Raw genomic sequence first — 24,677 nt, forward strand, 5'->3', positions numbered from 1 at the left:
AAGGAGCACGTTTTGCTGAACTACTTTCGGCTTTTTTTAAAGCTTTTAATGTAATTGATCCCAGATTTGAAGGGCCTTTGCAGGCACTGCGTGCTTTCCCCTCTTTCTAAAAATGAACAAGTTTTAGTGTTCTTTTAAATACTGCTAGGAGAGGTAGGGGCAGTTTTTGTTGTTTCCCTGCTCAACTGACAGGAGTCCGTTAGCAGAAATGATTTTTCTGGGTGGATGAAGTTAATTCTGTGGCAGTTAATTTTGAGAAATCATTAATGCACAGAGGAGTTGTTCATACCTCCTGGAATTACTTCTTATCAGGCCAGTTAAAGGCTCCTGTCTTCCCTGGATATCGGGGTATCTGGATTTGCCTTTTCTTTTGGCTAACCATTTTGTATCTGGCAAAGACATTCCAGTTGGACTGGGTATGTTGGTGTTCAGCTGCTTTTTCACTAATCTTAAATGAATAACACGCATTCTGAAAATCAGTAGGCTGTAAACACACACAACTGTTAACAATTAAAGGGATTTTTAAAATGCAGAGACTCTAGTAAACGTACAGTTGGAGAGAGAGGGACATAACAAAACTAAATTGGAGGCGGAGACTCAAGTCAAACAGAGTTCTTTGCAGAAGGAGGCTGGAATTCTGGAAGATACGTGGTCATTTGGGAATATCTGCCTAGCTGTGTAGGAACTTTGACAGCTGAAAACAGAGGCATCTCATGCAAACATGGTTGTTCTGTGCCGCTGCTGAATCCACTTGTGCTTTGTAAATAACTTCTTTTTTAAAGAAAGGGTCCAGATGGAGGGGTTTAGTGCAGACGAACCATCTCATGAGGCGTTAGGATATTCGCTGAGGTAGGTCTTGTGGTATCTTGGCATAGAAATCCAGTATTGTGTACTTGAGCAAACACCACAAAAATGGTTGTGTTGCTACATTGGAGTCTGCCCAGTTTCTTGCTTGCTTTATGGCTTTATGTTTCTTTTTTACCTCTTGTAAGAAGGTAGGTGCTTTGGGTCTGGAGCAGCATCTGTTATCTGGCTTGGTAGAGGTGGGAAAATCATTACTCACAATGGTTCTTTTGCATGACATTTACTATATTTTTTTTTTACAAAGATTTCTTGTAAATCATCTCTGCAGCTTTTGGAGAGAAGTTTTCATGCTGTACAGCTCCCTGAAATTACAGAACAGAGTTGGAAAGTAGTGTAGAACAGATCGCGTTCTGGTAACTGTTGGCAAATCCTGATGTCTGACAACAGGAAGGAGCGTATGAGCGTATGTGTTCCTGGTGCTTTTGATCCTTGCATCTGGTTCTTGCTGTTTGCCTCTGTGCTTTTCCTTCTCGTTGTTGTTCGCATGAGGAAGTGTCACATAAGATGCGTAGGTTTTTCGGTTGTTTGAAGAACGGGATGAAGTGTGTGTTAAAGCTGTCATGAAGCTCTTTGCTGGCAGTGACAGTAGCATAAATAGATTCTTTCCTGCTGAGTTGTGATGTGTTTGAGAGTTGGAGAGAACGAAAAGAGAAGTAAAGTTTGTCTCTGCATAGGTGTACGCTGATCCTGTGGGAATTGTGACAGCAGTGTGGTATTCCCTTCTGTTCTGGGGTTTGCGGTGTGAGCGGAGAGGGGCAGCAGTGAGTTGTATACTGCTGCTCTGTACAAGTACGTGTTTGTTGGAGCCTGACCAGGGAGTGGTCTAGAGCTGGCTGACACTCTCTTAATGTAAGAAGGGACTGTGGGAACAGCTTCAATGATTATCGTTTCTGAAATTCCGTTAAGAAAAATCTCTTTTCTATTAAAGCTTACAGGTTTGGACGCTTTCTCTGTTTTACTAATGCAGGTTGCTAAAAACTCAGGCTTTGACGGGAAGTTTGTGTTTTTCCAGCAGCTGTGAAATCCTTACTGTAAGACTGGCAACTGTTCCTGAACTACAGTGGGGCTCTCAAACTCCTATGCAAGTGCAGCTCCAAAAATTTAATGGAAGAGACTATCGGAACAGTTTGTCCTTTGTTTTGCTACTGAAGTCTGTGTTCTTACAGGTTTCCTACTTGTCTTGAGTTCAGGGAGTGAGCAGGGCGGCACTGAACAGTGCCACCTCGCGGCGTTGGTCTGGGGAGTGAGCACATCCCTCTGCTCTTTGCCCCTTTGGTGGAGCTCCAGCTTCAGAATCGTGGCAAAGGGTGCACCTTCTGAAACTTAAACCATGGAGCAGCGTGCTGTTCGATCCAGCGCTGCTCCTCTGATGTTGAGGTGTAGCAATTTATTAACTTGACTGGCAAAGAAGTGAGGTTTCATCTTATCAGAACTTCAAAAGCATGTGAGATAGTGGAGGGAGATCTTTAATCTGTTCCAATAATGGTAGGATGAGATGCATAGATAGATACTACTTTGTGAAGGAGATCTAGGGTGAGGTATAACCTTGGCCTTGAGCTGGAAAGGGCTGGAAGTTTTGAGAGCTGTTGCTTTTCCTGAAGCTCGATAGCAGCCATATTCATCCTAGAAAAATGAAGAGTGATGTCTGCTTGTCATGGCCCCTGAAGTCAAATATTTGCTTGGCAGTATCACAGATACAAGTTATTTCCACTACAATTCACTGGGGGCAAAGTGTAATGCCTGGACTGGATGAGGATAAACCAAAGAAATGAACTTCTAAAAGCTTAGAAATTATTTTTTCCAATTCTTTTTTATAAGGCTTCAATTAAAGTTGTGACAAAAGGATGACCTTTAAAATAATTGTGTATTTTTTTTTCTTTTATCAGTTCTAGGTCCCGTTCGAGATCCTATTCTCCATCTCATAATAGAGAAAGGAACCATCCAAGAGTCTATCAGAACCGGGATTTCAGAGGTCATAATAGAGGATACAGGAGACCGTATTATTTTCGTGGCCGAAATCGAGGGTTCTATCCATGGGGCCAGTATAACAGAGGAGGATATGGGAATTACAGGTCCAACTGGCAAAACTATCGCCAAGCGTATAGCCCTCGTAGAGGGAGGTCACGCTCTCGTTCACCCAAGAGAAGGTCTCCTTCACCAAGGTCTAGAAGTCATTCTAGAAATTCTGATAAGTCATCTTCTGATCGGTCAAGGAGGTCTTCCTCTTCCCGGTCTTCCTCAAATCATAGCCGCGTTGAGTCTTCCAAACGTAAATCTGGAAAGGAGAAAAAGTCATCTTCCAAGGATACCCGGGCTTCTTCACAAGCTGCGGGAGATAATCAAGGTGATGAGTCTAAGGAGCAGCCATTTTCAGGAGCAGCAGCTCAAGATGCCAAGGCCTCTGAGGGATCAAAACCATGGCAAGATATGACCAGCTATGGCACAAGTTCAGCATCGAGAGCTTCTACATCTGAGCTTAGCCCAAGGGAACGCAGTCCTGCGTTAAAAAGCCCTCTCCAGTCGGTTGTGGTGAGGCGTCGTTCTCCTCGGCCAAGTCCACTGCAGAAGTCGAGCCCTCCATCCAACTCCTCGCAGATGAGCTCTGCTTTAGGAAGCAGCAGCACCTCCTTTCAGGCAGGCTCTCATCAGAGTCCGTTTGACCATGGCTCGGCAGGTTTAAGCCCGACAAGGAAGAGCCCGGTGTGTAAAAGTCCAACGCCAGTTGGTTCGATTTACAGTAGCTCTCAGAAGGAGGAAACCACAGCTCCTGGAGGAGGAGCCTTCTCAAAAAGGCAAGTGATGTATTTCATTGCACTGCTGTGTTTTGGCTGCTAGTTTGCACGTGTAGGTGCTCTCCGTGAGCATTGTGAGGGTTCTTCGTGTGGAAAGAGACCCTGGGGTGTGGCGGTGCCCTGCTAGCAGGCTGCTGGCTGTTTAGGTCTGATGCTGTTGAAGTCACAGAACGAAATACAGACCAAGCTCTGTTCTGCAGGAAGGTGGGTTGAGTTTTCTGACCTGGGTTCCGTATGTTCCCTTCAAAAACGTTGACAGCTCATGAGCATTTGAAGTGTGTGATGAGGTTTTCCAGTGGCCTAATGGTGCACACTGGAAGCCTGCATTTCTAAGTTACTTACTTATCAGTTAGGCATTTTTTAGTATTTCATTCCTGAATCTATTAGGTATTATAAATTAACAAACTTTAATTGGTTCTCACTGCTGCAAGCAGCCTAGGGCAGGTGTAGTTGCACTGCTTGTGCCTGTGTGTGTGGGTAGCAAGAGAAACTAAAGCATCCAAATTATCACTAAAGTAAAGACATCCTTCTGTAAGAGAGCACCTCAACCTATGTGTTTCTGTTTGCTTGGTTAATCCACTGCAGATTGGTGCCTAAGGGTGACACTTGATTTTAAAAGACAAGGTACCATTCACAAACACATTTAAATATCTTCTTTATTTTCTGGACTGATTCCATTTCAGGGATGTATGAAATTTAAAAAGGAAGAACAAAAAGTTGTGACTCTTGGGCTTTACAAAGCACGGCACCAACGTCCTTGTGCTTTACTGCTGGTTCCTTAAACATAAGTTTTGCTTAATAAATGCTTTAAACCAGTTCTGGTGCTTTAAACCTGCTTCTGATAAATTGTTGTTCTCGCTAGAAGTGTTCTGTCTTCTCCCAGCAATATAAATATTCTCCTCTGTTAACCTTTTTGCTTTTATTTGTATTTACAGTCGGTCATGAAATATTTAGCTTACCTATGAAACTTGCATCCCAAATTTGAAGTAGCTTTTGAGGCTTTTATTTCCAGTGTGTTGTTTAAAGCAGAACAGCCCAGTTTGAAAGGTTTGATGTGTTGTTCTCCTGAACCAGGTTTGTAAGTAACTAAAGCGATTGGGTAAGATGTTACTATTTTCCTTAAAATGAATCTGTGGTAAGTTGTTTTTTATTTGTTCTTGAGCCTCACTTCATCAGTTCTGCATATCCATTTTATTCTGAATTTGAGAACGTTTGCTGAATTTGAGAACTAAAAGTCTTAAATCCAGGCTAAGTAATCTTCATGTTTTAACTATTTTAGGACCTAGAGACAGCTTTCTGTACATGCATAGTTTGGTGTTGTGTAAAATCTTGAGTTTTTTCAACTGAAATATTAACCTTTGTGATTTTTAATAAGAGAACTACTGTAATGTCTGTTTTATGAACAGGTATCAGGATGAGCAGAAGACCGAGAATGGGAAAGACAAAGAACAGAAAGTAACAAATGCTGAAAAAGAAAAAAGTAAAGAAAAAGGGAATTTCTCTGAGTCAGGATCAACAGATGGAAAAGCAAAATCTGACTCATATGCATCCAAAGCTGACTCTGAGAAGGGATACCGTGGCAGCCAGTCACCCAAGCGCTACAAGTTCCGAGATGACTTTGACAAGGTAAAGGTCCCGGAATTCCACAAGGAGAGTCATTATGTCAAAGAGGAAACAGATGACCAGGAAAAGAAAGATAAGGCAAAGGGCCGGAAAGATTCAGAGTTTGATGATGAGCCCAAATTTATGTCTAAAGTTGTAGCAACTACAAGTAAAAATCAAGAAGAAGATAGGTCAGGAAAATGGGAAGGCGTGGTGTTCTTGCCGCCTGGAAAAGAGAAGCAAAGGAAACCTGATGAAACGGAGGAGGAAAGCTATTCGGAAAGATCAAAAAAAGAAGAGAGACCAGCGTCCAAGAGAGCTGAACCAGGCCACAGGGGGTTTGTTCCTGAAAAGAATTTTAGAGTGACCACTTACAAATCAAGCCAGGAAAAAAGTTCTTCCCCCCCACCAAGGAAAACTTCTGAGGTAAAGGAGAAACCAGGCACCAAAGGAGAGGGGCCAGCTCCTGGCAAATCCTCCTTTTCCATCACTCGTGAGGCCCAGGTCAATATTCGAATGGATTCATTTGATGAAGATCTTGCACGGTAAGTATTTGCTGTTTTTTGAGAAGTCTAGATAGTGATTTCTTGCCTCTTTCTCTTCCTGAGATCCTGATGTGCTTGCCAGGTGTGAGGAATGCTGAATAATACTGCATCACAATTCGCACTGTCCTGCTCGTGCTTGAATGTTCTTGGGTGCCTTCGTAATGCTACGTAAAATATGCAGTCAGCTTCCAACTTCTGAAACATTTATCATCTTAAACTGCTTCCCTTTAGCCTGTTCTCCTGTTTCACGTGGTCTCTTCTTTTTCTAGTCCCAGTGGCATATTGGCTCAGGAACGCAAGCTGTGTCGTGACCTTGTGCACAGCAACAAAAAAGAGCAAGAATTCCGTTCCATTTTCCATCACATTCAGTCTGCTCAGTCTCAGCGGAGTCCTTCGGAACTGTTTGCTCAACACATAGTGACCATCGTCCATCACGTAAGAGGTAGGTCAGAAGTCTGTATCATCAGATGAAGGTTTACTCCTCCCTTACCCAAATAAGTGGGTTTCATGCACCCTAGTTAATGCAGATCAAGTAGATGAGAGTAGCAGCCTGACTGTGAGTCATCTTTATTTACGTAAGTGAATTCTGGAAAGGCAGAAGAAGCATTCTTGTTTTTCCCTGTGCAATATTTGGAAAGATTGTGACTTAGACCTTGTCTATTTCAGTGAATCTGTGATGCTTGAATAAACTGCTGATTTCAGGATTGAAGCTGAAATTTGTCAGCAGTGTTAGACCTCATCAGCATGTCCTGCATCTGGATGTGACCACGCTGTACGACTGATGCGCTTTGTCTTTTTTTCAAGAGTGGTGTTAATATTTGGTGTTGTTTACTCACCTTGCCCTGCAGAGCATCACTTTGGTTCTTCAGGAATGACACTGAATGAACGCTTTACCAAATATCTAAAGAAAGGAATGGAACAGGATGCAGCTAAAAACAAAAAGAGCCCCGAAATCCACAGGTTAGTGCCATTGTCTGACATTTCAGGGGTGTTTCAGGTTTCTTTCCCTTAAACTCTGGAATAATTCCAGAATAATTCAAGTATATAGCTATCTTCAGCCAAACAAGGGGAAAAATACAGGATTTAATAAGTACCATTGGAAATATAGTCTGCTGTAAATAACATCAGCTGAGGGAACTGGAGTCGTTTAGCCTGGAGTAAAGGAGGCTGAGGGGAGATCTCATCACTGTCAGCGAGGTGGGTGCTGGTCTCTTCTCCCAAGTGACAGGCGATAGGGCGAGAGGAAATGTCCTCACATTGAGCTAGAGGAGGTTTAGATTAGACATCAGGAAAAAATTCTTCACTGAAGGGGTTCTTGGGCAGTGGCAGAGGCTGCCCAGGGCAGTGGTTGAGTCCCCATCCCTGGAGGGGTTTAGAAGACAGGTAGATGAGGTACTCGGGGGTGGTTTAGTAGCGGACAGGTACAATTTGACTCGATAATCTCTAAGGTCTTTTCCAACCAAATGATTCTATAATTCTGTTTGATTTGAAACTTCAGATTCTTTGTATGAGCAAGATTATATCTGTATTCTTTCTTTACTTCTAGGAGGATAGATATATCTCCCAGTACTTTTAGAAAACATGGATTCTCTCAAGAGGAATCGAAAAGCTCCAGAGATCCTGGCTTCAAGGTGAACTGTTACTCTGATTAGTTTAACTCAACAAAATGAGTGCATTGGGCATGAACTTAACAGTGATGTTTTTGTTTAAATTACTCTCTACTTAAGTTTGTGTTTTTCTTTTAAGGATGGGCATAATTCTAAAAATGAACTACAAAGGGTTAATTTTTGTTAAAAATGTATCAACAACCTTTGTGAAGTGGTTAGACTATGGTAAATGACCCCAAAGTCAATTGAGGTGAGCTTGAGAAAAAAGAGAGGATTTTTGGAACAAGTGCCCATGATGAGAGAAGAGACTTTTTGTGATATTTTTCTGCTTGTAAGTATTATCAAATCAATTGTCTACATGCGATATTGCCAACCATGTTTTCAAAAAGACATGCATGTCAAAAAGAGGAAAGTAAAATTAAATACTTATCTAAACCAAATACACTATTAAGCAGATGATAAATTTTGTTCTAACAACTTTACTGTGCCGTTTCTGTTGATTGCTGTTGCTTTAACATTCAGCACTTGGTTTCGTAGAGCCAAACCATTTGGAATTGAGTGTATTAGCTTTTCTGAGTAGACGTTAAGCCATTACGCTTACTGTAAATGATCATAAAAATGGCTTAACTTAAAATGTTTGGGATTTTAACCTTTTGTTAATTCACCTTCATACATATTTACATTGAACGTTGAAGAGATTTTAAACAGTCCTGCTGAAACCTTACTTGTTTCATATTTGTTTTCGATTTTTTCCAAACACACTTGTGGCTTGACATGGACGATGGTGTGAGATGGATTTGATGGGCCTGATGAACTCAGCTTGGCAGAGTGTATTATAAACCTGGTTTCCAAACAGCTCGCCAGCCTTCCGTGAAACAGACGTGCCCTCACAAACCCAAATAGGTGTTTGCTGTGCCACATAAGGGAGCTGCTGCCGATTTTGTCACTTATCTGTCATCCACCGTGTTGGGAGCAGTTTTATTCTCAGAGTAGAAATTAAAGCTCTTTGCCTGGGGAAAAGTAGAAGAGCAAAATACCAAAACAAAACGCCTGCTCTCACTCCTGCGTTATTTGGCCTATTTATTTAAACAAAAAAAGTGTTTAGAAACTCATGTAAGTAAAAAATTTAATAGCTAGAGAATTACTAATCCTTTTGTATTTAATTCGAGATCTTTAATATGATGTATGTTGCATATCGAGTTGTACAGTTCCCAAGATTAGTATTGTATAAGTGCTGTAGCGGTCGCTGAGGACTGCAGAGGAGGCTGTATGTTGTTGCTAGCAACATTGCGTGCAGGCTTCCCGCAGACACCCTGCTGCTCAGTTAAATGTTGATCAGAACCACAGCCACTGTCCATTTTCTGCTCCTCCGGGTGCAGTCAGCAGTCTCGTCCAGGTACCACTGGTCTTAAATCTGTGCAGGTAACACAACTTCTCATTCTCTAAAGAAACTATTGTAAGCCATTATTTAAGCAGCAATTTAACTAGAACTCAGAGCAAACATGACTAGGTCTTTAAGTTAACGGTGTAAATAATAAAAAGCAAGCTGTTTGTAGACTGGTTTTCGTACAGCTGGTTGGTTTCTGCTCTGTGAAACGCCAGAGGTAGCTGGCTTTAGTAATCTTGCTAGGATTCTGTGGAGAAATGCTTGCTTCCATCAGTGACAATTCCTTGGCTTTTCTCACTGGTGCCTTTCGAGGGGAAGGAGCCCTATAGGTGACGTCTGCCACAGCGTAAACCTTCCTGGCAGACGTGTCACAGGCTGCACATCAGTGGGAGGTTGGCATTCCCCCAGATGCACTTGGTTGCTGCATTTCAGTAGCCTCCATCTCTTACCACGTTGATCAGTGGTAAGTGGGTATCTCCAGACAGCATTTGCTTCTCCTTAAGTACCGTTTCCAGACCTAGAGGTTTAAAATTCCTTCCAGCCTGCTAGATGATGTCTTGTAAGCAGGACAGTGAGCGTGCTGCTGCTCAGGGACAAACTTTTCAGGGTCCTTAGACATGTTTGAGATGCTGTAGCTCTGACACACAATCAGTTGGATTGGATTTCCAAGTAGTTCTGGTCTCTCACTGGCTGTGGTGTAGCATAAGTGTCAGGTTCTGAGTTTCTCCCTCCCCTGTTGCCAGGCTATTCCAATGCTGTTTAAAAGAGAATAAAAGTTAAAAGGCAGTAGGAAAATTGAAGTCTGACAAGTAAAAACTTATTGTAGTAGTACATTATTATACATCTTAAAATGGATTGTTGATTAGTGTTCAGATAAACTCCTGTTCTCCAGAAGTCTGTGCAGTAAATAACAAAGTAGTGGTGCTGTAAACATGCATAATAAACTTTCACTCCTCCCTGCATTTGTAGGCTGAAGGGAAATATAAGGATGACCCTGTTGACCTGCGCCTTGATATAGAACGCCGTAAAAAACATAAGGAAAGAGATCTTAAACGCGATAAATCCAGAGAATCGGTGGACTCGAGAGATTCAAGTCACTCAAGGGAAAGATCAACTGAGAAAACGGAGAAAAGTCACAAAGGCTCAAAGAAAAAGTATGTAGAAACCCTAACAGCCATTTCCTTCTGCCTTTCCTATTACTGCTGTTAAGGTTGGAGAGGACATCATGTACGCATAGTTTTACACCTTTTGGCATAAACTCCTCCAGTGGCGTGAATTATTCCTCTGCATGTCTTCTTGATATAATGATACCTATCTGAAACTCTAAATAACTGTTAGAGGTTAATGAGAAGGCTCCATGTGTCAGAATGGGTGAGTCAATTTTCCTTGTTCCTGTCCTGTCGTAGAGCACAGCCATCTTTACATTACTTCATTTTGATGCTAATTCAATCATTTCCTGTTAGCTTAATTTTCCATTTGACTAAAACTCTGTAGATGCGTGCTTATCTCGGAGCGGATGGTCTGAACAACAAATTCTTGCTGGGTCTTGTGTTAGATCTGTGTTTTGTACCTGATCCTGGACTCTTATTGTGGCCCTTCCTTTTCCTAGAAGGAAAAAGAGACCGTTGTATTGACAAGGAGTGTTTAAGAAATGGTTCTTTAGGAAACAGGTCATGAGTGAATTATTAACCTGTTGGTGTCCCCCTCATCTTGATTTCCTATCACTGAAACAGGAAACACCGAAGGGTGCGTGAGAGATCCAGATCCAGTTCATCATCTTCGCGCTCCTCTCATTCAGTCAAAGCCGAGGAGTATCCTGAGGAGACTGAGGAGAGGGAGGAGAGCACTACAGGCTTTGACAAGTCCCGGCTTGGGACTAAAGAATTCACTGGTCCAAATGAGAGAGGACGAGCTAGAGGGACCTTTGTAAGTGTTCTCCACCCCATGATCCAAGTATCAATTCCCAAAGCAGTCGAAAAGTAGCCATCGTGTATTCCTGTTTCACGGTTAAAGTGTACTGTAAAGGAGAAAACCCAAAGACATTGTCTGATTATGGATGATGAGCCAGAATATAATCGCTCTGAGTCTGGAGCACAAACCAGGGTGCTGAGAATATGGTCTGGGCAGTTGAACTCGAGATGTATGGAGGAGAATCAAGCCTCGGAAGCTTTTGTGCATTACTAATTGCTGAGCAACCCCCATGGGCAGCATGATGTGCATCAGTCACTTTGGGTTAGGCTACCAAGTGACTCATCTGGTTGTGAACACACTTATTGTTTGCAATTCTTGTGCCTTAGTTACAGAGGTGGCCTCTGTGCATATTGTATTTGTCAGATGCTTTCTCTTGGGTGCCCTGGAAATGCCTCTACGTCATGTTTGAAACAGCTCGATAGAAACTGTGATGCACTGGGTGATTGTATCAACCAGAAACCCTAAAACATACTGAGCTGTTGATACGATAAAGGTGTTCTCAGATGGTTAGGGAAGTGATGTTGTTTCTCTTGGATGCCCTGGAAGCTATCTGGGGGTGGGAGGCTGCTGCCACTACAACCATTTAATTTTTCTTGTGTTTTGCTGTTGCAGCAGTTCAGAGCAAGAGGGAGAGGATGGGGCAGAGGCAACTTTTCAGGCAACAATAACAGCAACAGCGGTGGCAACAATGACTTCCAGAAGCGAAGCAGAGATGAGGAATGGGATCCGGAATACACACCGAAGAGCAAGAAGTACTACTTGGTATGTGCCTGAAGTACTGAAACGTGTTTATACGCTGCTAGTATATCTGGCCTTACATGCTTGAGAGGTAAAGCGAACTGCTACGTTATCTGATCCACCAGGCTAAGGCTTCAAGTGACACTTCCTCACAGGAAGCTTCTGGCTCACAACTGATGAGAACTCGTTTCACTTCGCTGTAGAGAGGTTTGCCATTACGTGAAACACTAAAGGCCAATAAAAAAGCTTGTCTTTCACAGTGCTGTGGAAAACACAGCTTAAATCTTGCCAGTCTTGAGTTGCAGATGGCCTGCATTTCTTGGTTCTCCTGTCCTCTTAAGGATGGGTTAGTTCCTGGATGGGTTAGTGCTGTTCCCTTTCCTTTCTGGGGACAGCAGCCTGTGTGCTAACAGGCATTAGGCTGGAAGAATCCCAGCTTATGGGTGGTTCCCTGAAGGAAAGGGTAGCATTAAAGAGAGGCTAAGACATTTTTTCTCTTCCTCACTGGAAGTAGTTCAGATCCCTAACCTTCCCATTAAACACTGCAGTGTTCCAGTCTTGTGCCTCAAACAAGCAAGCTTTGATTACATGTTCTTTGCTGCATGTTTCTCTGATCATTGAAGGCAGAATTGTACTTTTATGAAGGATCCAGTCTCCACGCTGCACTTCATGTGCAGAAATGGATCACTTTGAGCCCAGTGACATGGTCCATGTCACCTTGTACCAAGCCCATCTGCATTCGCTCACGCAAAGCATTCCTGAAAGCAGGGCATGTTGTTTTAACTCCTTGAGTACCTAGCGATGAGGCAACAAAACAAAGGGGAAACATGTAGAATATCTAAATATTGGATCTGCAGAACCAGCACTGGGACTCCGATACTTGACACCCATCCCTGTCCACCCTAAATATTCCATAGAGACCATGATGTCCACAAGGAGAGTTGCCCTGCATGAGGAGCCTTCCTCTGCTGTTTTTCTTTCCCCAGACAAGCCCATATTTTGATTTAGATGGCAGGGTTTGCTTGCTGCAGTGTCAAGCTGGCAGGTTTTCTTTGCTGTGGCATGAAGCCGTCAGTCTGGGTCACGCTGCAGGGTTGTGTATCACGAGCCAGTGTGTTTCTGCTCTTGCGTTGAGCGGTCAGCCTGTTTCATGCGCTGTTGTTGGGTTCCTCCTGTGCAGCACGATGACCGGGAGGGCGAAGGAGCGGACAAGTGGGTGAATAGAGGCCGTGGCCGGGGCGCTTTCCCCCGAGGAAGAGGGCGTTTCATGTTCCGAAAGTCAAGCACCAGCCCCAAATGGGCTCATGACAAATTCAGCGGAGAAGAAGGAGAAATCGAAGATGACGAAAGCGGAACGGAAAACAGAGAGGAAAAGGACAACTTGCAGGCGACAGCTGAGTAGCTGCGGTGTCTGCGTGTTTGCGAGAGCCCTGGCAGGAGGGAAGAGCTGGCGTGTGCCAGGGCGATCCCCAAGTGCTGAGCAGAGCCCTGGAGAGGAGCTCTGAAGCAATCCTGAGGTTAACTGCATTTTCAGAGTTCAGCCTTCCTAAGCGTGGACTAGAACTGATGAATCATTTGTGCTTGGATCTGCTCGTGGAGTCTCTCTTCCCAAAGACTTTACCTTCTGGACTGAATGAGGTCAAGTACTGGGTGAGATCCTGGAGTTTCTCGTTTGTGACCTTATTGAACGGTCGGTTATTTTTTTGGTAACAGGCTTTGAAGACAATGTGGATTTTGGTTTGTTCCCGTCTTATCCCAGTAGTCTTGACGGTTTTTGTTTTTCTTTTATAATTTGGAATAGCAAAAGTCAGGATTAACTCGTCAGTTCAAATTTTTCTCCCCTATTGTGTATTCAATTTTTTAAATTCATACTCTACTTATTTTAGGCCTTTACGTATGTAGTTACATCAATTAAATGATAATTTTGGAAACTATTTTTGGTTCTTATAAATAAGAAAACAATGAAGCATGTGAATAAACATCTAAATGTTACCTTGTTGGGACCAAACTGCTCTGATTATTATTTTTTTTTTAGCTTTTTTTAATGTAACAGTTGAGTTTAGGGCCTTTTAAAAACGATCGTTTTCCTTTTATGTTGAAAGCTAACAAAATTAGCATGGTTTAAAAGAAACAAAAATAAACACCACCCTACTTTTCACCACTGTTTGTGTCCACTGTTAGGCCTGGTGTGTGCTGGAGCCCCAAACTGCTTGTAGGCGTTTTGTGTATCCTCTCTGCAGCTGGTTGTGAACCCGAGTGCTCTTTCCAAGGTAACATAGTTTTCTAAGGAACTTCCGAATTCTACCAAGTCAAAACTATAAAAAATAGATGAGAATTTTTCCATATTTTTTATTAATCTTTTTATAAAAAGCGAAAGGCAAATCCCTCTTGTGCTGGTTAAGGACGGCCGTTACGATGTCTTTCTTTTTATCTTCTACTTAAAACCACCCTGCAGAGGCTTGCGGGGCGTTCCCTGGCTGAGTCCGTGCGCCCTCGGCGCAGGAGAGGCACGTCCACGCGCTGTAGAGCCCGCGCTCCATCGCTGCCTTCCCCTCCCAGGATTGCTGTGCTTTTTCCCCACGCACCAACTAGAGTTTGGTTTGTTTTGACTTCCAACAGTTCCTGTTTAGCGAAGCCCTGAAGTTTGTTTATGCAAATAAAATACAATAAAATGAGTAAGTAGGTGTGTAACTCTGCTTTGTTTTGTGTTCTGAGCCTGGGGCTCCTTCTGTTGCTGGACATTCGTCTTCTGAATTAATTGCCGAGGCCAGAAGAACCAAAGGCCAGTGGGTAGCCTCAGCCTGGAGCCGCAGGAGAGCTGCTGGGAAGCTTTAAACGCTGTGATTTTGGGAGAGAGATTGGACCAGGCGGCAGCCAGGGAAGAGGATGCTCAGCCTGGTGCCCACTGGGCTGCCCCCCGTGTTGAGAAGCAGCAGTTGCTCTCCTGTTCCTCTTTTTATCGGGCTCTCCAGGTGAGGAACACTGCACTGGGCAGCCCTGTGCTTCCCTGGCTGGGAGCTGCTCCCACAAGGCTGGAGTTTTCTTGAGTTGTGTTGTTGCTGGTGCAAGAACCAGGCAAGCAGCACTGGGTGTTAGTTTTACCGTTAGCCTGGCGAGCAACTGGTTTTAAGCAGTTCAGGCCCTTTGTTTTAGCACTAATGGCGTGGTGGTGGGGAGGCAGGTGGGGATTGTGTCACCTGTGAACAGGAACACCAGCTCTGTGTTCTAAAACCAAACCCCTCGCTGAAGGTGACAGTTCTAGGCAGGCTGGTTTTACACCAGCTCTAAGCCCTGCTGCTTGTCAGGCGCAGCAGAGTTGAGTGGCCATTGCATTTGTGAGTGCTAAAGGCAGCGTGTTTCCATCGCTGCCACCTTCAAGGAAGGTTGTTTCTTCTGCCTGACGTCTCCAGGCTGCTGGCTGAGCAGCTGTGGATTCGGGGGCTGCCGGCGCGGCAGGGGGAGTGTTCCTGGCTGGTGGTGGCTGTGGTGTTGGCCAACAGCAGTTGAGACAGCGATGTGGCTTAACGGCTTGTGGTTCCCTTCACACTTCGAGTGGAGCCCTGAACGCAGGCTGCTGCGTGTTCCTGGCTCCTCAGCCTGAACAGCTAAACCCAGGGAAGCGCACGCTGTGCCTTCCACAACAGAAACCTCCACGGATGCCTCAGCCTTCCCTGCCTGGCACTGATCCTTGGCCCCTCTCCCTGCTTTGTGATTTGCCTTTGGTCTAAAGGAGCTTCTGCGCTGTCGGCATGGACCGAGCACGGGCCAGGACAAGCCTGGGAATCCTTGAGCCACTTGTGACCCTTCTGGCTGCTGCGCTTCGTGAGGGACTTGAGCAGCACGGCCGCACCAGTCCTGTGCGCTCGTGGTTTGTGGGTTTTGGCCCCTCTGTGGTTTAGCTTTCACTTCCCCCTCCATGCCGAAGGTGACAGACGCACCGAGTGGCTTTGAGCTGCTTCCCAGGACCAGCTACGACTCCTTTGCTCCCTGGATTGGCAGCTGCGTGAGCTCAGGTAGGGATGTGCCCTGCCAGGGGCCGCCTCTGGTTGCTGTCAGTGGGGCAGAGGGGGCTGGGGGTCTCCTCCCTCCCTGCCTCACAGCTTCCCGGCTCTTGGAGCGAGCCGTGGATTCCCCCGTGCCCTGGAGTGGCAGCTGGAGTTGGGTTTCTGCTAAATCCACCGTGAAAGAGCAGCAGCCCAAGCCACGCAGCAGCCATTTCCAAGCTCTGGGGCACACGCGCCTGCCCCAGCCCGTGGCTCCTGCCCTTGCTGGGTGGCAGGGGTGGGAAAGTTGGCACCGATGCCCTCCAGCTCCCACCAGCGACACTGGAGGAGGTGGTGGATCTGCCTGTAGTGAAGGTGTGAGCGATGGGAGGGTGCGAGTGGCAGGGAGCCCACAGCGAGGGGATTGTCCCGTGGGCACCCAGAGCCCCCCAGCAGCATTCGGAGCTTGGTCGCGGCAGGGAACCCTCTGCCCTCGCAGGTACCCGCCCCGCTGGCGAGGCTGAGCCCATCTGATGCAGATGCCCAAGCTCTTCCCTGTGCCGGAGGAGAAGGTGGGTGAGGAATCCGTGCTGGGGGAGTTTTGGAGGGCACAGGGCTCTGCGAGCCAGCGGGTGCTGCCTGGGCTCGGGGTCAGGACCCTGGTGTCCCAGTGGGTTCCTCCCCTGCAGGCAGAGCCGCAGCCAGCGGCGAAGCACCCGGCACCCACCCTGCCAGCAGAGCTGGGTGAGTCGCCCCGTCCCCACCCTGTCCCCATGCTGTCCCCAGGCCGTGGGCTGGGGCTGTGCCCCACGGAGCTTGCTTGGCCCTCGTTATGAGAGAGACTGAGGGGCTGGAGCGTGTCCAAAGAGCCACAAAGCTGGGGAAGGGGCTGGAGAACAAGTCTTATGAGGAGCGGCTGAGAGAGCTGGGGGTGTTTAACCTGGAGAAGAGGAGGCTGAGGGGAGACCTCATTGCTCTCTACAACTACCTGAAAGGAGGTTGTGGTGAGGTGGTGTTCTCCTCTCCCAAGTGAGATGATGAGAGGAAGTGGCCTCAAGTTGCACCACGGTTTAGATTGGACATTAGGAAACAATTCTTCATCAAAAGGGGTTCTCCGGCACTGGCAGAGGCTGCCCAGAGAGATGGTTGAGTGTCCATCCCTGCAGGGATTTAAAAGCCGGGAGACGAGATGCTCGGGGATCATTCTGTAGTGGGCAGGTGCCGTTGGACTCAATGATTTCCAAGGTCTTTTCCAGTGAAACAATTCTGTGATTCCACAACCGGGGCCCTGGGATGGAGCCAGACCCCGTGCGCCCCATCCTGCCCTCCTCACGGTGCCTTTGCCGCGCAGACCAGGAGCCGCAGCTCTGCCGAGCCCTGTTCGATTACACCCCGGAGCTGCCGGACGAGCTGCCGCTGCGGCGGGGAGATGTGATCCGGATCCTCAGCAAGGTGAGGGGCGCGGGGACGGGGGAGCCCCCTGGGCTGCTCCCCAGCGCTCACCCCCGGCCCGGCCGCAGCGCACGGAGGCGGAGGGCTGGTGGGACGGGCAGTGCCGGCACCGCAGAGGCCTCTTCCCCAACAACTTCGTGGAGCTCCTGCCAGCACCGGTGCCCACGGGGAGCGGAGGCTGCCCTGGGGCTGGCGTGTCCAGGCCTAGCGCTACGGGAGACTCCGCGAAGCCAACGGTCCCTGCCGCCATCCCAGCATCCGCGCCCGATCCCGCTCTCCCGCAGCTGAGGCCGGCGATGCCGCCCTGGGATGCAGAGCCTGGTGAGTCTGGCTGTGGCCACCACCCGGCTCTGGGGCCCTCGGCGTCCCCCCAGGACGGCCGCTCGGCCCCGCGGCCGGGCACGAGGTGGGTTGGGGCAGCGTGGGCGCTGGGAGGCAGGAGGAGCCCCGTGGGGCACGGGGATGCCGCGTGGGACAGCACCGAGGTGCTCTCCGCTTCGACTTCCTTCCCAGAACGGAGCCGATTTCCTCCGGCATCACGTGCGTGGTGTGGGACGGTGGCAGCCGGGGGAGCCTGGCACGGCACCACGCGGCACCGGCTCGTGGGCAGCCCCACGCCGGCAGGTAGGATGCAGCCATTGTGGCTCTGCGGGTCCCACGCTTGGGGACCATCCTGGTGGCACCGTCTGTGCGGGGCCGCGCTGCTCCGGGGCTCTCCAGGAGCCTAGGGAGCGGCCGAGGAGGGGCTGGCGGGACACTGGGCAGCTCCAGGAACCACTGACCCTGAGCTGATGGAAGCCCAGAGCCTGCAGAGCGGCTCCCCGTGCACTTGGGACCAGGTGCCCTTGTCCCCATCCTCATCCTCGTGGTTGCGGCTGCATCTTTGGGTGGATAAAACCTACTGGCACCTTTGGTGCCCGCGAGGCTGATGTGCTGGGGGTCTCACTGGTGGTGGCAGGGACCAGATGGCATCAGGGCTGCCGGCCTGCCCTGAGGACAAGGCTGAGCCACCACTGGGACAAGAAAGGTGGCCCACCACGAGGACAGGGTGACCCACCATGAGGACAGGGTGGCCCATGGGTCCATTGGTGGCCTGGTACCCTGCATCCTGCTCTGCCAAGGTGCCCATCCCGGTGGGACCCCGGGGGCTTGGTGGCTCAGGGACGCTGCTGCGCTCGAGGCGGTGGGGGGACAGCATCCTGCCCGCGCCGCGGCGCTGGGGGAGGTTTGCAGCCGCCTGCAGAGGAAGCACCGACCGCAGCGGCGCTGGGTGATGTGCTGGGTGATGTGCTGGGTGATGTGCTGGGTGTGGGGATGGGTGTGGGGCTGATCCAGGACATAAAGGCCCATGGTGCTGGGGACAGAGCTGCCCCGGGGCTGGAGAGTCTTGCCGAGCATCACAACTGTCCGTGGGAGATGGTGGTGGTGGGATCTGTGGGTTCAGGGGCACCGTGGGGTGATGCCCCCCACTCTCCTGTGTCCCCACACGCAGCCCTGACCCCCTGGAAGGGGGCTAGAGGGGACAGGGATGGTCCCTGGAGGCCAGATCCTAGCAGAGGGGGTCCCTGGGAGAGGGGCTGTAGCGAGGGTCCTTCCCCCAGTGCCTGATGCCCCTTGGCTCCCCACAGCCCCCCAGGACAAGGACGAGGGGGCTGAGAAAGGGGAGCAGCTGGGTGAGTCCCTGCGCTGGGGCTGGGGGGAGGAGGGAGGGATGGAGATGGAGATGGAGATGGGGATGGAGATGGGGAAGTGGAAGGGGACAAGGATAGGAATGGGGATGGGGTTTGGGATGTGCCTGGGGCAGGGAATGGGGGTGGAAACAGAGATAGGAACAGGATGGGGATGTGGACAAGGATGGGGATGTGCCCAGGACAGGACTCCCATGCCCAGCTCGCGCCCCGGTGCTGGGATTTGGCCCTGGGGAGGCTCCCTGGGGGGAAGAGCTTCCTACCCTGCTCTCTTCCACCCATTCTGTGCGATGCTCATGGCCTGGGTCCCAGCCCTGATCCTGCCTCCTCTCCCCAGAGCTCCCAGCACCAGCCAGGATGGAGCCAGCCAAGCTCCCCCCCAGCAAGAGGATGGCTCCTGCTCCCCCCGTCCCCGCCAAGGCCAAACCGGCCCCTGCACCAGCGAGCAAGTAAGACTCACGGGGCCATGATGCCCCAAGGCTGGGGTCGTGCCCGTGTCCACGCGTGGTCCTCAGAAAAAGGTTGGAATCTCCACTGGGAGAGCCAAGACCACCTGGTCGTGCTGTTTTAACGCCTCTGCCCTCCCCAGGTCCAGCGTCACCCAGCCCTGCGCCTCGGCTGATGGGGAAGGGGGCAGAGTTGGGGACCCAGGTGGGTGCTGGCTCCTGGCTCTGGGCGCCGCAGCCACTGTGGAATCACTGACACCGAGCGCTGACACCTTCCCTTCAGCAGACGCCGATGGCTTCAACGCGGTGCCAGTCACCACGGCCAAGCTGAGCCACCCCACCGCCTCGCGGCCCCGTGTGCCGGGCCAGCGGCCACCCAGCCTGGCCCTGGGGAGCACGGGGGGACCTTGGGGTGCGGAGCAGCCCTGGGGTCCCCTCTGCGCCCCCATCCCCAGCTCGGGGCTGATCCCTGGAGCACCGCAGAGCACGGAGATGCTGGGGGCACCGCGACCGGAGGAGAAGCTGGCCCTGGAGGACCTGAAGGCTGAGGTCCGGTCCCTGCACATCCTTGTGGACCTGATGCGCGTCCAGCACCTGTGAGTGAGGGTGTCGGGGGGGGTCCCCAGTGTTCGTGGCCGTTGGGTTTGGTCCCAACGGAGCTGCCCCGGGGTGCGTTGCAGGCGAGATCTGGAGGATCTGCGGCTGGAGATGAACCAGGAGCGGGCCAAGCGCCAGGCACTGCAGGTGCGTCCCGGGGCGCGGGGGCTGTTGGAGCTCCCCGTGCCCCCCCAAAACGCTCACAGCCTCTCCCTGCAGGCAGAGATCGAGTGGGTGAGGAAGGTGCTGCCCAGCTAGAGCGCAGGGGCTGCGGCACCAACGCCTGCGCCGTGGTGGAGCCCCAAGGCCGTGCAACAGCCCCCAGGGGGACAAACCTCTGTTAGAATAAACTATTTTTGGTTACAAAACGCTGCTGGGCTGTGTGGGAGCCCTGGGGCTCTGCTGTGGCTGCTGGTGCAGTACTGGGAGGGCACTGGGGGTCCCATCATGGTACTGGGGGACCCACCATGGAACAAGGGGTCCCGCCTCGCCACTAGGGCTCCTACTCAGGCAGAGGGGAGCTCACGATGAGCCTGGGGGGTGGTCCCATCCTGGCCCCGCAGGTCTCACCGCGGCTTCGAGGGTCCCACCTTGCTGCTGGGGTTCCCACCGTGGCCCTGGGGGTCTCACCAGGGCTGGGTGGCTGCAGAATGTCCCCTGTCACCCTCCTCCTCCTCCTCCTGCAGCCCCCGCATCATTTCCCAGCCCAGCCCCGGCGCATCCTGGCCCCCAGCCACGGGGTGCAGGGCCAGGAGAACATCTGGAAAACATCTGGATCCTGCTGACGCTGGCGGAGCTGGGAACGGGCCTGGGAAGGAGCTATTTTTAGGGGAGGGGGGGCTGGGGAAGGGGCAGCGGGGGCAGGATGTGGTCCAGCCCTGCAGGGAGCAGCCCCGCATCCCTGGGGAGCCCTGGGGAGCCCAGAGGGAAACATCCGCGCTGGAAGGGCGCTGGGTCAGCAGCGGGCGGTGCCGGAAAGGGCCTGGGCTAATTTTAGTGAGGTTGGAGCTGGGGGTGGGGGGGGAAGCAGCCGGACTCCCTCCCCAGCATCGTTTGTGCACGCAGAGACCTTGGGCTCCAGGCGGTGGGTAAAGCACCGTGTTTTTGGGGTGAGACCCCACAGCTTATGCAGACGTAAAGCCCAACCGCAACCCACGGTGCTGGGTTCCCTCCAGCACCGAGCCGAGCCCAGCGAGGTTGTTCCTGTCCTTGTCCTTGTCCCCCCACAAGGTCCTGGGGCTGCTCGGCTGGCGCCAGCAGTCGTACCAATGGCTCAAAGTGCATCGTGTCCCGCAGGGGCAAATCCAGCTCCAGGGATGCACCAGGGTCTGGCTGGTTGGATGCTCCAGGGTGGCTTCTCCAACCTCAGGGCAGCGAGACCGGGCAGAGGAGTCTCCTTCTGGCCCTGGGGATCCCCCCGCGTTCCCCTCTCCCGGCCCCAGCGTGGGTCCTAAGTGGCTCCCAGGGTTGATCCAGCATCGCCTGCCGTCCCGCGCGGAGCCGGCGTGGCTGGGGCTCAGTAGTAGTGGACGCGGCCCATGGTGCCGGTGCCCAGGATATCGGGCTGCCCGTTGCGCCAGATCTCGCGGATGATGCGCTCGCGCTCCTCCAGCCGCTGCGCCCGCTCCAGCTCCTCGGCCGACGCGAAGACGTTGACGGCCAGCGCGCCGTCCCCGGGGCCGTGGCTTTCCAGAGGGATCTCGGTCACCGGCAGCAGCGACTCGGATGCTAGGCGGTCAACAGCGTCCTCGTCTTCCTCGTCGTCGTCGTCGTCCTCGTCCTCGCTGAGGTCGCGCGGGCAGGGCGGGGGGCGCGCGGGCAAGCGGCAGGAGAGGCGCAGCACCAGCAGGCACAGGGTGAGCACCAAGCCGAAGCAGATGCCCAGCACGAAATAGAGCCCGAAGCTCTCGGGGTTGGCTGCGGGGAGAGCAGAGGGGATGAGGGATGGGGCTGTGCCGGCCACGGGGCCCACGGTGGGGACGGGGGACGGCTGGGCTCACCTCGGATGTGGGCGTACGCGGCCATGCTGTTGCTCAGCAGCTCCATGTCCCGCCGGCGGCTCTCCATCGCGGCCACGCTCAACGTCTCCGGGGACGGTGCGTGCTCAGCATCTGTGGGAAACGGCGGCTGAGAGAAGGGATGCAGCCCCCAGCCCCTCTGGGGCCATTCCTGCCCGTGCCCCGAGCTGGAGCAAGGACTCATCCGCCGTCGAGGCTGCTCTGGCCACCTCCCAGCCCCACCAGGTGCCAAACCAGGGTTATCCCGCTCCTACCACCCCCCTGTCCTTCCTGCAGGACCAGGACAGATGTGGTTCCTCCAGGACGCTACGTCAAAGCAGCTCTGTGGCACCAGGGCAGCTTCCCATCCTGCGCCCCAGCCGTGGGGACGCGGGATACGGGTCTGCTCAGTGCAGGAGCAGGGCTGGGGTCCCCAGGGCTCCCCACAAGCCACCCCCGGGGTGCTCCCCATGCGATGTCCCAGAGCTGCTCCCAGCCCGGCTCCAGCCCTGGCTGTTTGCTCAGGGGGCAACGACCGAGCTAAGGTGCAAAGGCCAGTGGGGTGGCTGGAGTTGATGGGGGCCAGGGTCTCCAAACCCTCACAGCAAAACATTTCTCCCTAAGATGTCATCTCAATCTCCCCTCTTTCAGCTCAAAACCCTTCCCCCTCGCCGTTTCCCTGATCCAGAGCCCCTCCCCAGCTTTCCTGGAGCCCCTTTCAGCCCTGGAAGCTGCTCTAAGGTCTCCTGGGAGCCTTCTCTTCTCCAGGCTGAGCAACCCCAACTCTCCCAGCCTGGCCTCGTACGGGAGGTGCTCCAGCTCAGCTCTGTCCCATGGGAATGTGCCGGGATGGGACATAGGTGCCATCTCCCATCTTCTCCATGAGAAACCATGTGCTGGGGGGCAGGGGTGAGCTTCCTCCTCCCCAGGCGGCTGAGCACCAGCCCCCCGCTGCCCCCGCTGCTGGTGTGGGGCTGGGTCCCCTCAGCTGTGGGGTGCGGTGACCCCCAGGGCCGTGGGGCTGGCTGGGCAGGAGGGGATGCAGCCCAATCCTGGCAGGGGGAAGAGAGCTCATTTCCCAGAAACAGCCCCAGAGAGCGAGGAATGAGGAAAGAAATGCAGAAAATGTGACACATCAGCAAAACCGTCCCTCGGACAGTCCGGGACACCCTGAAACACCCCAAAACACCCTGAAACACCCCCAAACACAGCCAGCAGTGTCCCCAGGAGGGCTCTGGTGCCCCTAGCCCCACTACCAGCCCCTGTCCCTGCGAGAGGGGAGGCTGGGAGCTCCAGGGACCCCCGGAGCTGGTGGCCTGGGCTCCAGGCGGTGGGTAAATCGTGCTGTGCAGGAGAGCGATGAGTCCCCATCGCTGAGACCAGGGCTGCCCTGGACCCTTGGGGCACCACAGCGGGATCACCAGAGCACCCAGCCCTGCAAGCCCAAGCGCCGAGCTCGGGGTTCTTGAGCCTCGTTGGCCCCGAGTGCCGAGCTCGGAGCCCTCAGACGTGCAGCCCAAAGCTCTGCATCCTCAACCCCTGAGCCCTGCGTTCTCCATCCACAAGCACTGAGCCATGTCTCCCGCAGCCCTGCAGCCCCAGGCACCAGTCCCCATTTCTCCAAAACCCGTGTCCCCCAGTCCTGTGTCTCCAGGCACTGGTCCCTGCCTCCCCAAACTCTGTATCCCCAGGAACAAGCCCCTATTTCCCCAAACCCTGTGTCCCCAAGCACTTATCCCCATGTCCCCAAGCACTGGTCGCTACATCTTCAGGCATTGGTCCCTATATCCCCAAACTCCACGTCCCCAGGCACCAGTCCATGCTGCCTCAACGAGGGACAGGACAGACTGGACCCAGGACACCTCATTGCAGCCATCAGGGCTGGGGGGACGCGGGTGACGAGGTCTTTCGGGGCGCCCCATCCACCCCACGCTCCCCTCCGACCTAACCCTCGCGCTGGTGGGGCTGGGACTCACCGGGGTGTGACGGCTCCTGCGCGGGGCAGGAGGGAGAGAGGCGGCAGGAGCTCGCTGCACTTTGGCTGGAGAGAGGGAAGAGAGAGAAAGGTCTGTTTAGCATTAACGCCGCAGCAACAGGAAATAGTTTGGAGGCGGCTGGCGGTCAACGCTCCCCGCCAGAGCCAATGGCAGCCCCAGCCCAACGCTGAGTGGGGCGCGGGGCCCGGCTTCGTCCTGCTCCCCCGGGACGCTGCGCTCAGCCCTGCTGCGGAGCTGCCCGCCAGCGTCAGCCCCATCCCGGCCATGCCCAGCGCCCATCCCGCGGCATCAGGCCTGGCTGTGCCCAGGTGGTGGTATCTGGATCCCATCTGAGCATCCTGGGGTGGTGGTACCGCATCCTACCTGAGCATGCCAGGGCGGTGGTTCTATATCCTACCTGAGCATCCTGGGGTGGTCGCACCGCATCCTACCTGAGCATCCCAAGCTGGTAGGGCTGAATCCCATCTATCCATCCCAAGCTGGTGGGGCTGGATCCCATCTGAGTATCCTGGGGTGGTGGTACCGCATCCTACCTGAGCATCTCAACGTGGTGGTACAGCATCCTACCTGAGCATCCCGAGCTGGTAGGCTGGATCCCATCTGTCCATCCCAAGCTGGTGGGGCTGGATCCCATCTGAGTATCCTGGGGTGGTGGTACTGCATCCTACCTGAGCATCTCGAGCTGGTGGGGCTGGATCCCATCCGAGCATCCCAAGCTGGTGGGACTGTGCCTGGGCCTCAGCTGGTGAAGCCCCGACACGTTGCACAACAGGGAGAGTGAGGAGGTTCCTGAGGCAGCCTCCAGGATCCTGCCCTGCAGGACTGTGCAGGGATGGAGCAACCCAGTTCCCATCAGAGCCCACCCACAGCAGCTGGACTGCGGTTCCAGACAGAGGCGAGGGCGCATGCAGGGGTCTCAACCCCATCCATTAGCCTTGGACGCATCAGGGTTAGACCCCCAGGATCCAACATCTCTCCCCAGTGGCCCAGTGGACGACTCCAGGCTGGAAC

The 24,677-nt window shown here is 52.3% G+C and overlaps 4 protein-coding genes across 11 annotated transcripts in view; 2 read left to right on the forward strand and 2 right to left on the reverse strand.

Moving 5' to 3' along the window:
• The window catches only part of THRAP3 (thyroid hormone receptor associated protein 3), a 28,802-nt gene extending 15,135 nt beyond the window's left edge, over nt 1–13,667 (forward strand). Inside the window, exons 5-13 of one of the 2 annotated variants that reach the window (XM_069875339.1) lie at nt 2,751–3,656; nt 5,063–5,803; nt 6,073–6,245; nt 6,652–6,763; nt 7,350–7,434; nt 9,767–9,951; nt 10,531–10,723; nt 11,384–11,530; nt 12,687–13,667. In XM_069875339.1, coding sequence (XP_069731440.1) covers nt 2,751–3,656; nt 5,063–5,803; nt 6,073–6,245; nt 6,652–6,763; nt 7,350–7,434; nt 9,767–9,951; nt 10,531–10,723; nt 11,384–11,530; nt 12,687–12,908 — 2,764 coding nt within the window. In that variant the 3' untranslated portion in view covers nt 12,909–13,667. Of the gene's footprint in view, nt 1–2,750; nt 3,657–5,062; nt 5,804–6,072; nt 6,246–6,651; nt 6,764–7,349; nt 7,435–9,766; nt 9,952–10,530; nt 10,724–11,380; nt 11,531–12,686 lie in introns of both variants that reach the window. The other variant, XM_069875338.1, reaches the window with a different exon arrangement.
• C23H1orf216 (chromosome 23 C1orf216 homolog) overlaps nt 1–24,677 on the reverse strand; it is a 281,686-nt gene that overhangs the window by 244,558 nt on the left and 12,451 nt on the right. The window lies entirely within an intron of this gene.
• On the forward strand, nt 13,819–20,040 carry SH3D21 (SH3 domain containing 21). Of its 7 annotated transcripts, none has more exons than XM_069875376.1 (13): nt 13,819–14,478; nt 15,237–15,527; nt 15,696–15,864; nt 15,989–16,061; nt 16,179–16,233; nt 16,841–16,941; nt 17,010–17,262; nt 17,455–17,565; nt 18,967–19,078; nt 19,219–19,280; nt 19,359–19,671; nt 19,756–19,819; nt 19,892–20,040. In XM_069875376.1, exons 4-13 carry the CDS (start codon nt 16,023–16,025, stop codon nt 19,928–19,930), a joined length of 1,149 nt encoding a protein of 382 aa, XP_069731477.1. In that variant the 5' UTR covers nt 13,819–14,478; nt 15,237–15,527; nt 15,696–15,864; nt 15,989–16,022; the 3' UTR covers nt 19,931–20,040. The 7 variants fall into 7 exon arrangements, with proteins under 7 accessions (XP_069731477.1, XP_069731479.1, XP_069731476.1 ...); XM_069875378.1 differs by having other exon boundaries at nt 19,362–19,671; XM_069875375.1 differs by having other exon boundaries at nt 16,735–16,941; nt 19,219–19,671.
• Nucleotides 20,756–24,381, reverse strand: EVA1B (eva-1 homolog B). Its single transcript, XM_069875389.1, has 4 exons — nt 24,234–24,381; nt 23,646–23,710; nt 21,673–21,783; nt 20,756–21,589 (listed from the first exon to the last, which is right to left on the reverse strand). Exons 1-4 carry the CDS (start codon nt 24,374–24,376, stop codon nt 21,189–21,191), a joined length of 720 nt encoding a protein of 239 aa, XP_069731490.1. The 5' UTR covers nt 24,377–24,381; the 3' UTR covers nt 20,756–21,188.

The sequence above is a fragment of the Phaenicophaeus curvirostris genome, chromosome 23 (genome assembly GCF_032191515.1).
Source record: "Phaenicophaeus curvirostris isolate KB17595 chromosome 23, BPBGC_Pcur_1.0, whole genome shotgun sequence".
In the NCBI taxonomy this organism is placed as follows: domain Eukaryota; kingdom Metazoa; phylum Chordata; class Aves; order Cuculiformes; family Cuculidae; genus Phaenicophaeus; species Phaenicophaeus curvirostris.